The sequence below is a fragment of the Scyliorhinus torazame genome, chromosome 6, assembly GCF_047496885.1.
Source record: "Scyliorhinus torazame isolate Kashiwa2021f chromosome 6, sScyTor2.1, whole genome shotgun sequence".
Classification (NCBI taxonomy): Eukaryota; Metazoa; Chordata; class Chondrichthyes; order Carcharhiniformes; family Scyliorhinidae; genus Scyliorhinus; species Scyliorhinus torazame.
In genome coordinates, this window is record NC_092712.1 from 242,201,019 (window position 1) to 242,214,193 (window position 13,175).

The 13,175-nt window shown below is 45.5% G+C and overlaps 1 protein-coding gene across 1 annotated transcript in view; it reads right to left on the reverse strand.

Annotated features, from left to right (window-relative positions):
• Positions 1-13,175, reverse strand: part of myo10 (myosin X) — a 366,827-nt gene that overhangs the window by 130,695 nt on the left and 222,957 nt on the right. Inside the window, exon 26 of the mRNA XM_072509536.1 lies at positions 3,871-4,065. Within this exon, the coding sequence (XP_072365637.1) occupies positions 3,871-4,065 (195 nt within the window). The remainder of the gene's footprint in view (positions 1-3,870; positions 4,066-13,175) is intronic.

Consider the following 13,175-nt stretch of genomic DNA (forward strand, 5'->3'; position numbering starts at 1 on the left):
GGATAAATGATATGGCTGGGTTTATCAAGGTGGAAAGGATAAAGTTTGCCTTGAGAGGGTCTGCGCAAGGGTTCTACAGGCGGTGGCAACCGTTCCTAGACCATCTCGCGGAGTGTTAGATGAAGGTCGGACAGCAGCAGCAGCCCGGGGGGGGGAGGGGGGGGGGGGGAGGGGGGGGGGAGAGGGGTGGAGGGGGGGACATCGTTCATCGGGGGGGGGGGGGGGGGAAGGGGGGTTTCTTTGGGGGGCATTTGAGCAAGAAAACACATGAATGATCCGGAAACTGACATGTACGGGATGAATCCAATGTACAAAGTTCTGTATCTTATTGATTTGCCATGTTCATGTCTTGCCACGCAAATTCTCTTTCTTTTTTTTGTTACAGGGCGGGGGGGGGGGGGGGGTGTTTGTTTGTAAGGTGGAAAATATTGTTGAAAAATTCTTAATAAAAACATATTTAAAAAAAAAAACTTCCCCAATATTGACTGGGTCTCAATGTATGGTGTAAGGAGCATCCAGGAGGGCTTCTTAAAACATTATGTAGATAGTCCAACTAGGGAAGGGGCGGTACTGGACCTGGTATTGGGGAATGAGCCCGGCCAGGTGGTAGAAGTTTCAGTCGGGGAGCATTTCGGGAACAGTGACCACAATTCAGTAAGTTTTAAAGTGCTGGTAGACAAGGATAAGAGTGGTCCTCGGGTGAATGTACTAAATTGGGGGAAGCCTAATTATAACAATATCAGGCGGGAACTGAAGAACATAGATTGAGGGCGGATGTTTGAGGGCAAATCAACATCTGACATGTGGGAGGCTTTCAAATGTCAGTTGAAAGGAATTCAAGACCGGCATGTTCCAGTGAGGAAGAAGGATAAATATAGCAAATTTCGCGACAACGAGGGATATTGTAGGCCTCACCAAAAAGAAAAAGGAGGCATTTGTCAGGGCTGGAAGGCTGGGAACAGACAAAGCCTGTGTGGAATATAAGGAAAGTCAGAAGGAACTTAAGCAAGGAGTCATGAGAGCTAAAAGGGGTCACGAAAAGTCATTGGCAAATAGGGTTAAGGAAAATCCCAAGGCTTTTTACAAGTACATAAAAAGCAATAGGGTAGCCAAGGAAAGGGCTGGCCCACAGAAGGATAGGGGAGGGAATCAATGTGTGGAGCCAGAGGAAATGGGCGAGGTACTAAATGAATACTTTGCATCAGTATACACCAAAGAGAAGGAATTAGTGGATGTTGAGTCTGGTGAAGGGTGTGTAGATAGCCTGGGTCACATTGAGATCCAAAAAGACAAGGTGTTGGGCGTCTTGAAAAATATTAAGGTGGATAAGTCCCCAGGGCCTGATGGGATCTACCCCAGAATACTGAAGGAGGCAAGAGAGGAAATTGCTGAGGCCTTGACAGAAATCTTTAGATCCTCACTGTCTTCAGGTGATGTCCCGGAGTACTGGAGAATAGCCAATGTTGTTCCTTTGTTTAAGAATGGTAGCAAGGATAATCCAGGGAACTACAGGCCGGTGAGCCTTACATCAATGGTAGGGAAATTACTGGAGAGAATTCTTCGAAACATTTGGAAGCAAGGGCTCGTACTAGCGAGAGGAAGCAAGGGCTCGTATTAGCGAGAGGCAGCACGGTTTTGTGAAGGGGAGGTCGTGTCTCACTCACTTGATAGAGTTTTTCGAGGAGGTCACGAAGATGATTGATGCAGGTAGGGCAGTGGATGTTGTCTATATGGACTTCAGTAAGGCCTTTGACAAGGTCCCTCATGACAGACTGGTACAAAAGGTGAAGTCACTTTGGATCAGAGGTGAGCTGGCAAGATGGATACAGAACTGATTAGGTCATAGAAGGCAGAGAGTAGCAATGGAAGGGTGCTTTTCTGATTGGAGGGCTGTGACTAGTGGTGTTCCGCAGGGGTCAGTGCTGGGACCGTTGCTGTTCGTAGTATATATAAATGATCTGGAGGAAAATGTAACTGGTCTGATTAGTAAGTTTGCGGATGACACAAAGGTTGGTGGAATTGCGGATAGCGATGAGGACTGTCAGAGGATACAGCCGGATTTAGATCATTTGGAGACTTGGACGGAGAGATGGCAGATGGAGTTTAATTCGGACAAATGTGAGGTGATGCATTTTGGAAGGTCTAATCCAGGTAGGGAGAATACAGTGAATGGTAGAACCCTCAAGAGTATTGACAGTCAGAGAGATCTTGGTGTACAGGTCCACAGGTCACTGAAAGGGGCAACACAGGTGGAGAAGGTAGTCAAGAAGGCATATGGCATGCTTGCCTTTATTGGCCGGGGCATTGAGTATAAAAATTGGCAAGTCATGTTGCAGCTGTATAGAACCTTAGTTAGGCCACACTTGGAGTATAGTGTTCAATTCTGGTCGCCACACTACCAGAAGGATGTGGAGGCTTTAGAGAGGGTGCAGAAGAGATTTACCAGGATGTTGCCTGGTATGGAGGGCATTAGCTATGAGGAGAGGTTGAATAAACTTGGTTTGTTCTCACTGGAACGAAGAAGGTTGAGGGGCGACCTGCTAGAGGTCTACAAAATTATGAGGGGCATAGACAGAGTGGATGGTCAGAGACTTTTTCCCAGGGTAGAGGGGTCAATTCCTCGGGGGCATAGGTTTAAGGTGCTAGGGGCAAGGTTTAGAGGAGATGTGCAAGGAAAGTTTTTTTTACACAGAGGGTAGTGGGTGCCTGAAACTCGCTGCGGAGGTGGTGGAAGCAGGGACGATAGTGACATTTAAGGGGCATTTTGACAAATACATGAATAGGATGGGAATGCAGGGATACGGACCCCGGAAGTGTAGAAGATTTTAGTTTAGATGGGCAGCATGGTCGGCGCAGGCTTGGAGGGCCGAAGGGCCTGTTCTTATGCTGTACTTTTCTTTGTTATTTGTTCTTTGTTCTTTGACTCACAAAAAGGCCAGAGAAGGTATGGGGTCAGAATTCAGAAAAAAAAAATCAGATTTCCTCAAAAGAAAAATCAAAATGTGGCCATTCCCACATTGAAAAATGCATTCTCACCCAGATGACAATTTGGCACCAGATATAAACTTATTTTATGATAACCTGATGCTCGGCACGGGCCACATTTGATGTTATTTGGATACACTGGGGTAAGCACCATCAAGCAGTACCAATCCAATGCTGAGACACTGGGAGAAATGATAACCAAATCCAGCCATGGAAAAATGACAGGATTGGGTTCAATTTAGTTTTACATCCCACCAGATGTTACTGTCCCTTGAAGCCAACCGAGGCTAGGTGTGGTGAATCTGACTCCTTGGGTTCACCGATAGTTAAGTTAGGTTAAAATTAACCATTGTCATACATGTAATATACTGCTGTGCCTACGATGATTAAAGCTATGGTAAATAACAAATATGTCATTATTTAGTGTACTCATATAAATGCATAACCTTGCGACATTGTTAATTGTGTTATCATATATGTGATTTAAGATTTCACAAGGCATAATGTGTTGACATGGACCCAACCACAGTACTTAAAATGTCAGTCATTCATGTGTGCTCAACACCGAAAGGAAGTCCTTGGCTCATTGTCTGATGTTTTATCCTGTGCTGTTTCCTTGGCAGTTTTTGTCAGTGGTATTCTGCCATTGCTTTCGACTCTGAGGCATGGTGAGGAGGCAGATCCCAGTCTACCTCAGCCAGAACAGGAATTGAACCTATGCTGGTCCCGTTATTTAGAACCACACACCAACCATCCAGCGAACTGAGCTAACTGACTCCCCTCTTAAAATATCACCCTTCTAAAAACAAATTTAATGAAAATGGACATAATAAAAATAATTCATCAAGTTCACTTTAGGAATGATAAGGGGGAATAGTTGCCTACCGATTTCTTTGAAAATCTTTTCATCAGGCTGCACAACAGAACAGAGACTATTCAGTACCAGCGTTCCCAGCTTGGCTATGTTCCTCTCCGAACTCTTGTAGTAGTCCAACGAGTTATAGGTCAGTACAAACCAACGCTTCTTCAATTTCAAAGGAATTGATTTGCCACCATTCTTTACCTCTTTATGTAGCCATCCTTACCAAGCACAAGAAAACAGTTTTATAATTTCATAGAATGAGATACAAACTATTATAGAATCCCGACATTGCAGAAGTAGGCCACTCTGGAAGAACATAGAACATTACAGCGCAGTACAGGCCCTTCGGCCCTCGATGTTGCGCCGCCCTGTGAAACCACTCTAAAGCCCATCTACACTATTCCCTTATCGTCCATGTGTCTATCCAATGACCATTTGAATGCCCTTAGTGTTGGCGAGTCCACTACTGTTGCAGGCAGGGCATTCCATGCCCTTACTACTCTCCGAGTAAAGAACCTACCTCTGACATCTGTCCTATATCTATCTCCCCTCAATTTAAAGCTATGTCCCCTCGTGCTAGACATCACCATCCGAGGAAAAAGGCTCTCACTGTCCACCCTATCCAATCCTCTGATCATCTTGTATGCCTCAATTAAGTCACCTCTTAACCTTCTTCTCTCTAACGAAAACAGCCTCAAGTCCCTCAGCCTTCCCTCATAAGATCTTCCCTCCATACCAGGCAACATTCTGGTAAATCTCCTCTGCACCCTTTCCAATGCTTCCACACCCTTCCTATAATGCAGCAACCAGAATTGCACGCAATACTCCAAATGCGGCCACACCAGAGTTTTGTACAGCTGCAACATGACCTCATGCTTCCAAAACTCAATCCCTCTACCAATAAAAGCTAACACACCGTACGACTTCTTAACAGCCCTCTCAACCTGGGTGGCAACTTTCAGGGATCTATGTACATGGACACCGAGATCTCTCTGCTCATCCACACTGCCAAGAATCTTACCATTAGCCCAGTACTCTGTCTTCCTGTTATTCCTTCCAAAATGAATCACCTCACACTTTTCTGCATTAAACTCTCTCACCTCTCACCTGTCATCTCTCACCCCAGCGCTGCAGCTTATCTATGTAACTTGTAACATCCTTCCGCACTGTCCACAACTCCACCGACTTTAGTGTCATCTGAGCACTCTACCCAGGCCCACATCCCCACCCTAACCCTCTGACTCCACCTTTCGACACTACGGGGCAATTTTGCATGGCCAATCCACCTAAACTGCACATCTTTGGAGTAAGTACAGTGCCTAGCCTTTAGGAACAATAATCACTAAAGTCCTTAAGGATCAACAACCTTTCGATCACAAAAGGGGAAAATTGTGATCACAACTGCTTTCAAAGATGGCAAGCACCTCACCAAAAAGTACTCTTTATGATGTTAACCAGTTATAAACCTTTGTGTCTTTGATTTTTTAAATTTTCCTTTAATTTCTAACAAGCCAATTTTCTACTTGGTATCTTGTTTTGGTACGCAACCATCAATGAACACAAATAGGTCATTTATGGGCCCAGCATGCTTCCGCTGCACCACTCTGCTATCGAACCTAGGTCAATTACAAGGGGTCACGATTTCAAGGTGAGAGGGGGAAAGTTTAAGGGCGATGTGCGTGGAAAGGTTTTTACGCAGAGGGTGGTGGGTGCCTGGAACGCTTTGCCAGCAGAGGTGGTAGAGACGGGCACGATAGCATCATTTAATATGCATCTAGACAGATATATGAATGGGCAGGGAACACAGGGAAGTAGATCCTCTGTTGTGGAAAAGGATGGAAAATAGAAGACAGGTTTAGAGAAAGGATCTGGATTGGCGCAGGCTGGGAGGGCCGAAGGGCCTGTTCCTGTGCTGTAATTTTCTTTGTTCTAGTTATACATAACTTAGATGAATTAAACATTTTCGGCTGGATTCTTCACCACCTGCCGCTGGTAGCGGAGTTCCTGATACAGCAGACAATGAATCGTTGGGGAAATAACGAGTTTCTGAAGCTCCGCTGGCAGCAGGATGACGGTTTACACCCCGCACCAATGGGAGGATGTAAATGGGTCAAGTAGTCTGGTGTGAAACTAACCACAATGTTTATAAACATTTAGAAGTTTAGTGCTTGCACTTTTTTTTCTCATCAGAAAGCACTTAACTGCTTTTGATGTGGTTATGAGCTGTCAATCATAGCTGGATGTTTATAAACATTCTGGTTCGTTTCACAGCAGGCTACTTGAGATCCATTCAAGTATGAATGGAAATAAACAAACAATTCAGACATCTGGCTGTCTGGAAGCTGTCAATTACAGACTAAAAACTATTTCTCTTTGAAGTGAAGAGAAGCCTTTCAGATCAAAGGGCCTGAGGGAATTTAAAGCCTTGTGATATGGTTTTTGCTTTCTTTAAGTTACAGCTGCTGATTCCAAGACATCTGCCTGAGGCAGCAGGTGTAAGAGACAAGTGAGTGAAAATGCAGTGATTTTTTTCACTCTTTCTGTCTGGACTGCTGTCTGCTATGGGGGGGGGGGGGTCTCTGCTATGGGAGAGGGTGTCTGCTGGGTCACCCTTGTGTTTACGTTCTGTAGGGGTGTGATCTAGCAATCCCCATGTGGGGGAGGAGGATTTGCCTTTTGGGTGGGAGGGCGACGAGCCGCCAGACGTCTCCCGAACGGATAATCTAGTCTCTTATGTTATGTGAATAGGAAGAGTCATTGCTTTTTTAATGCCAATACTGTACTGCACAAGTCTTATCTTCAGGGAATGAAGCTGGGGCAGATGAAAGGAGTATTAATGGGAGAACATTTTGGTGGTAATTCAATTAGATTTAAGGCAGTTGTGGAAAAGGATGAAGACAGACCACGAAAAAAAGTTCTCAATTAGGGAAAGATAAATTTTACTGAACTGAGATGTGCTTTGGCAACAGTGGGCGGGAAACAGTTCATTGAAGATAAATCAGTGTCAGAACAGTGGAAGGCATTCAAGGAGGAGATATTGAGGGCTCAGAGGGTGTGACTCTCAAATCCATAGGCTCCTAATTTCATGGAGCACACAGGGTAGGGTAAGGTAAAAAGAGGCAAACTTATGTCAGATAATAGGGACTCATTACTGCAGAAAGCCTTGAGGCGGTACAGGAAGAGTGGAGATAAAATTTGAAAAATTAGGAATTCATTGAGGGGAATTCATTCGGTGCAGGCTTGGAGGGCCATAGGGCCTGTTCCTGTGCTGGAATTTTCTTTGTTTTTTGATAAAAAGATATTGGCAAGTAAAGTCAAAGAAATCCAAAAGGTTTTGTTAATACATAAATAGCAAGAGGAAAGAAAGCAGCCTATCAGATAAAAATATATGATTCAAAATAGGTAACATATGAGTGGAGGCAGTAGTTGTGGCCATGGTTCTTAAAGAATACTATTGGCTGGAGTTCTCTGATGCGGTGTGATACAGTAACTCGTGGTTTTTAGAGTTGCCTACTTAGTTGGCGAGGAGACTCATTCCCTGTCCAATTAGGGACAGTGGATGGGGTGTTGAAAATGTAAGGTTAAGCCTTCCAGCTTGAGATGAGTAGTTAGTGGTGATGGCAGGAAAGTAACAGAGAAGGTGCTTCAACATGGAGGCAGACCACGAAAAAAGGTTCTCACCAATGTTTTCAAAGAATTAATTTTAAAATGATTCTTATACTCACGCCCTTCTACAGAGAAGCATGTGGAGTTGCACTTGCCCTCAGGCAAAGAGTGAGGACCTCTGGGCCTGCCTCCATGTGCCTTGCAACTAAAAAGACCCCCATTGCTACAGGAAACTGGAGGCCGACAGGAAAATGTAATTGACTTTAATGAAAATCTTATGGCGCCTAATCAGCTACCTGCCTTGTGAAGGCAGAACGCCCTGCTGGCCTCTCAACCTTGGCTCCTCAAAGTTTGCAGGTACAGGGAATGGCAACAAAAAACCAGCATACAATGGGCAGGTATTTCTGGGTCACGTCTGTCTCACTTCCTGCCAGCAGAGGGGCCTGTAAATTCTGCCCTTTGTGTACATCTTCACAAAAGAGACTGATGATGCAGGCATTACAGTTAAGGAAGAATGTGAAATACTGGAGGGGAGAAAGACAGTGAAAGAGGACATTTTGAGGGACTTAGTAGCTTTGAAAATATTTTGAAGACAGGTTTCCAGGCCAGATGATTAAGAGAAGCAAAGAGAGGAAATCGCATGATGTAAGCAAGGGAGCAACTGCATTTTTGCGAGCCCAGGCTCTGCTCATCTTTCAATCTTTATTTTTAATCTTGTGCACATCTTTTTTGTCTTTTCTTGGTCTACCTAGTTAATGCAATGTACTAAGAGTAGTTGATGTTTCAGCTTTATTGTGCCGAGTTGAATGGCTTTGATCCCTGTTGATTTGTGGCAGCTGGAAGGGTTGGGTAGGGCCCTTCCTTTCATGGCGCAGCTACATTTGGGAGGATTCCCGTCCTGATAGTACGGTGTTCACCTGTGGATGACGGATGCTAGAGATGAAACTAATCTGTTTGAATGGCTTGGCTCCACAGTGAGGGATGTCGAAGCCCAGTTTCAGGAGTTGAGAGATGTTTTATGGAGGCAACGGCGATGCACGGGGAGGTTTTTGTGACAGAGAGAGCATTTATAGAATTTACAGTGCAGAAAGAGGCCATTCAGTCCATCGTGTTTGCCCTCACCTTCACCCTGTCCCCGTAACCCAACCTAACCTTTTTGGACACTAAGGGCAATTTAGCATGGCCAGTTCACCTAACCTGCCCATATTTGGACTGTGGGAGGAAACCGGAGCACCTGGAGGAAACCCACGCAGACACAGGGAGAACGTGCAGACTCCACACAGGCAGTGACTCAAGCTGGGAACCGAACCTGCTACCCTGGAGCAGTGAAACAACAGTGCTAACCACTGTGCTACTGTACCGCCCTTGTTCTTGGTGGAAACCCACCTCTGCACAGTTGAGGTCTGGTTGCATGGCATAACTTTCACCCTGAGGAGTTTGGATGAGGACGAGGGGGAGCCAGTGAGGAGACTTGCTGAATCTGGTGTCTTCGGTGAGATGATGAGGAGGTTCCCAGCCGAGTTTGAGAACTGGCTGCCATGTTGCAGGAATCTCAATCTGGAGCGTGGGAGCTCAGATTCTACGGAACACATTTAATCCTCTCTGGCCTTCCAACCTCTGGTTGTGTGGTGTCCTGTTCCTGGTGTTGGTCGAGAGGGGTGAGGGTTTCCTGAGCAGATCAGGCCATCACCCACTGCGGGAGCCTAGGTTGATGACCGCCTTGGCTTGGTCAAGTCGGCATTTTGGAAGTAATGAGGTTTTTGTTCTGATCGATGGAATTCTTGTAAGATTCTGAAGTGTGCCCCTGTTTAAGATCCTGCTTTATCCTGACTGCCTACTTTCTTCATGTGTCAGTGGGTCTTTATCCGGATGTTAGGAGTTTTCTATAGGCCCCCCAATAGTAGCAGAGATGTGGAGGAACAGATTGGGAAACAGATTTTGGAAAGGTGCAGAAGTCATAGGGTAGTAGTCATGGGCGACTTTAACTTCCCAAATATTGAGTGGAAACTCTTTAGATCAAATAGTTTGGATGGGGTGGTGTTTGTGCAGTGTGTCCAGGAAGCTTTTCTAACACAGTATGTAGATTGTCCGACCAGAGGAGGGGCAATATTGGATTTAGTACTGGGTAATGAACCAGGGCAAGTGATAGATTTGTTAGTGGGGGAGCATTTTGGAGATAGTGACCACAATTCTGTGACTTTCACTTTAGTAATGGAGAGGGATAGGTACGTGCAACAGGGCAAGGTTTACAATTGGGGGAAGGGTAAATACGATGTTGTCAGACAAGAATTGAAATGCATAAGTTGGGAACATAGGCTGGCAGGGAAGGACACAAGTGAAATGTGGAACTTGTTCAAGGAACAGGTGCTACGTGTCCTTGATATGTATGTCCCTGTCAGGCAGGGAAGAGATGGTCGAGTGAGGGAACCATGGTTGACAAGAGAGGTTGAATGTCTTGTTAAGAGGAAAAAGGAGACTTATGTAAGGCTGAGGAAACAAGGTTCAGACAGGGCATTGGAGGGATACAAGATAGCCAGGAGGGAACTGAAGAAAGGGATTAGGAGAGCTAAGAGAGGGCATGAACAATCTTTGGCAGGTAGGATCAAGGAAAACCCCAAGGCCTTTTACACGTATGTGAGAAATATGAGAATGACTAGAGCGAGGGTAGGTCCGATCAAGGACAGTAGCGGGAGATTGTGTATTGAGTCTGAAGAGATAGGAGAGGTCTTGAACGAGTACTTTTCTTCTGTATTTACAAATGAGAGGGGCGATATTGTTGGAGAGGACAGTGTGAAACAGATTGGTAAGCTCGAGGAAATACTTGTTCGGAAGGAAGATGTGTTGGGCATTTTGAAAAACTTGAGGATAGACAAGTCCCCCGGGCCTGACGGGATATATCCAAGGATTCTATGGGAAGCAAGAGATGAAATTGCAGAGCCGTTGGCAATGATCTTTTCGTCCTCACTGTCAACAGGGGTGGTACCAGGGGATTGGAGAGTGGCGAATGTCGTGCCCCTGTTCAAAAAAGGGACTAGGGATAACCCTGGGAATTACAGGCCAGTTAGTCTTACTTCGGTGGTAGGCAAAGTAATGGAAAGGGTACTGAAGGATAGGATTTCTGAGCATCTGGAAAGACACTGCTTGATTAGGGATAGTCAGCACGGATTTGTGAGGGGTAGGTCTTGCCTTACAAGTCTTATTGAATTCTTTGAGGAGGTGACCAAGCATGTGGATGAAGGTAAAGCAGTGGATGTAGTGTACATGGATTTTAGTAAGGCATTTGATAAGGTTCCCCATGGTAGGCTTATGCAGAAAGTAAGGAGGCATGGGATAGTGGGAAATTTGGCCAGTTGGATAACGAACTGGCTAACCGATAGAAGTCAGAGAGTGGTGGTGGATGGTAAATATTCAGCCTGGATCCCAGTTACCAGTGGCGTACCGCAGGGATCAGTTCTGGGTCCCCTGCTGTTTGTGATTTTCATTAATGACTTGGATGAGGGAGTTGAAGGGTGGGTCAGTAAATTTGCAGACGATACGATGATTGGTGGAGTTGTGGATAGTGAGGAGGGCTGTTGTCGGCTGCAAAGAGACATAGATAGGATGCAGAGCTGGGCTGAGAAGTGGCAGATGGAGTTTAACCCTGAAAAGTGTGAGGTTGTCCATTTTGGAAGGACAAATATGAATGCGGAATACAGGGTTAACGGTAGAGTTCTTGGCAATGTGAAGGAGCAGAGAGGTCTTGGGGTCTATGTTCATACATCTTTGAAAGTTGCCACTCAAGTGGATAGAGCTGTGAAGAAGGCCTATGGTGTGCTCGCGTTCATAGAATCATAGAAGTTTACAGCATGGAAACAGGCCCTTCGGCCCAACCAGTCCATGCCGCCCAGTTTTTTACCATTAAGCTAGTCCCAGTTGCCCGCACTTGGCCCATAACCCTCTATACCCATCTTACCCATGTAACCATCTAAATGCTTTTTGAAAGACACAATTGTACCCGCTTCTACTACTACCTCTGGCAGCCCATTCCAGACACTCACTACCCTCTGAGTGAAGAAATTGCCCCTCTGGGCCCTTCTGAATCTCTCCCCTCTCACCTTAAACCTATGCCCTCTAGTTTTAGACTCCCCTACCTTTGGGAAAAGATGTTGACTATCTACCTTATCTATGCCCCTCATTATTTTATAGACCTCTATAAGATCACCCCATAGCCTCCTACGCTCCAGGGAAAAAAGTCCCAGTCTATCCAGCCTCTCCTTATAACTCAAACCATCAAGTCCCGACAACATCCTAGTAAATCTTTTCTGCACTCTTTCTAGTTTAATAATATCCTTTCTATAATAGGGTGACCAGAACTGCACACAGTATTCCAAGTGTGGCCGTACCAATGTCTTGTACAACTTCAACAAGACGTCCCAACTCCTATATTCAATGTTCATTAACAGAGGGATTGAATTTAAGAGCCGTGAGGTGATGATGCAGCTGTACAAAACTTTGGTACGGCCACATTTGGAGTACTGTGTACAGTTCTGGTCGCCTCATTTTATGAAGGATGTGGAAGCTTTGGAAAAGGTGCAAAGAAGATTTATCAGGATGCTGCCTGGAATGGAGAGTAGGTCTTACGAGGAAAGGTTGAGGGTGCTAGGCCTTTTCTCATTAGAACGGAGAAGGATGAGGGGCGACTTGATAGAGGTTTATAAGATGATCAGGGGAATAGATAGAGTAGACAGTCAGAGACTTTTTCCCCGGGTGGAACAAACTATTACAAGGGGACATAAATTTAAGGTGAAAGGTGGAAGATATAGGAGCGATATCAGAGGTAGGTTCTTTACCCAGAGAGTAGTGGGGGCATGGAATGCACTGCCTGTGGAAGTAATTGAGTCGGAAACATTAGGGACCTTCAAGCAGCTATTGGATAGGTACATGGATTACGGTAAAATGATATAGTGTAGATTTATTTGTTCTTAAGGGCAGCACGGTAGCATTGTGGATAGCACAATGCTTCACAGCTCCAGGGTCCCAGGTTCGATTCCGGCTTGGGTCACTGTCTGTGCGGAGTCTGCACGTCCTCCCCGTGTCTGCGTGGGTTTCCTCCGGGTGCTCCGGTTTCCTCCCACAGTCCAAAGATGTGCAGGTTAGGTGAATTGGCCAATGATAAATTGCCCTTAATGTCCAAATTGCCCTTGGTGTTGGGTGGAGGTGTTGTGTTTGGGTAGGGTGCTCTTTCCAGGAGCCGGTGCAGACTAAAAGGGCCGAATGGCCTCCTTCTGCACTGTAAATTCAATGATAATCTATGATTAATCTAGGACAAAGGTTCGGCACAACATCGTGGGCCGCAGGGCCTGTTCTGTGCTGTATTTTCTATGTTCTATGTTTGCCTCGTTCCTGAATGGTTATCCTGGACTTTACTCCCTGGTAATCATGTTGTTGGCTGTTAATGTTGTCATTTTTCCTGCTTGCAGGTAAGCGGACTCTTTGGTGGTAATGTCCTGCACCATTAATTGTCTAAATTAATAATGTTTTATCATAGTAAGCTGAATATTGATTGTGAGCTTCGTGCACAGTTTCTTTATCTTAGTATATCCTTGAGGGGAGGATGAGCAAAGCCAAAGGGTGTGGGGAGTGGTCATGGTAGTTCTAGGGGTGAGTTCTTTCACATTTTGATTCTTGTGGTGGCGCTGCTCTCGGCCTGGCCCGGTGTCGCGGTCATTATCCTGTGGCTAAT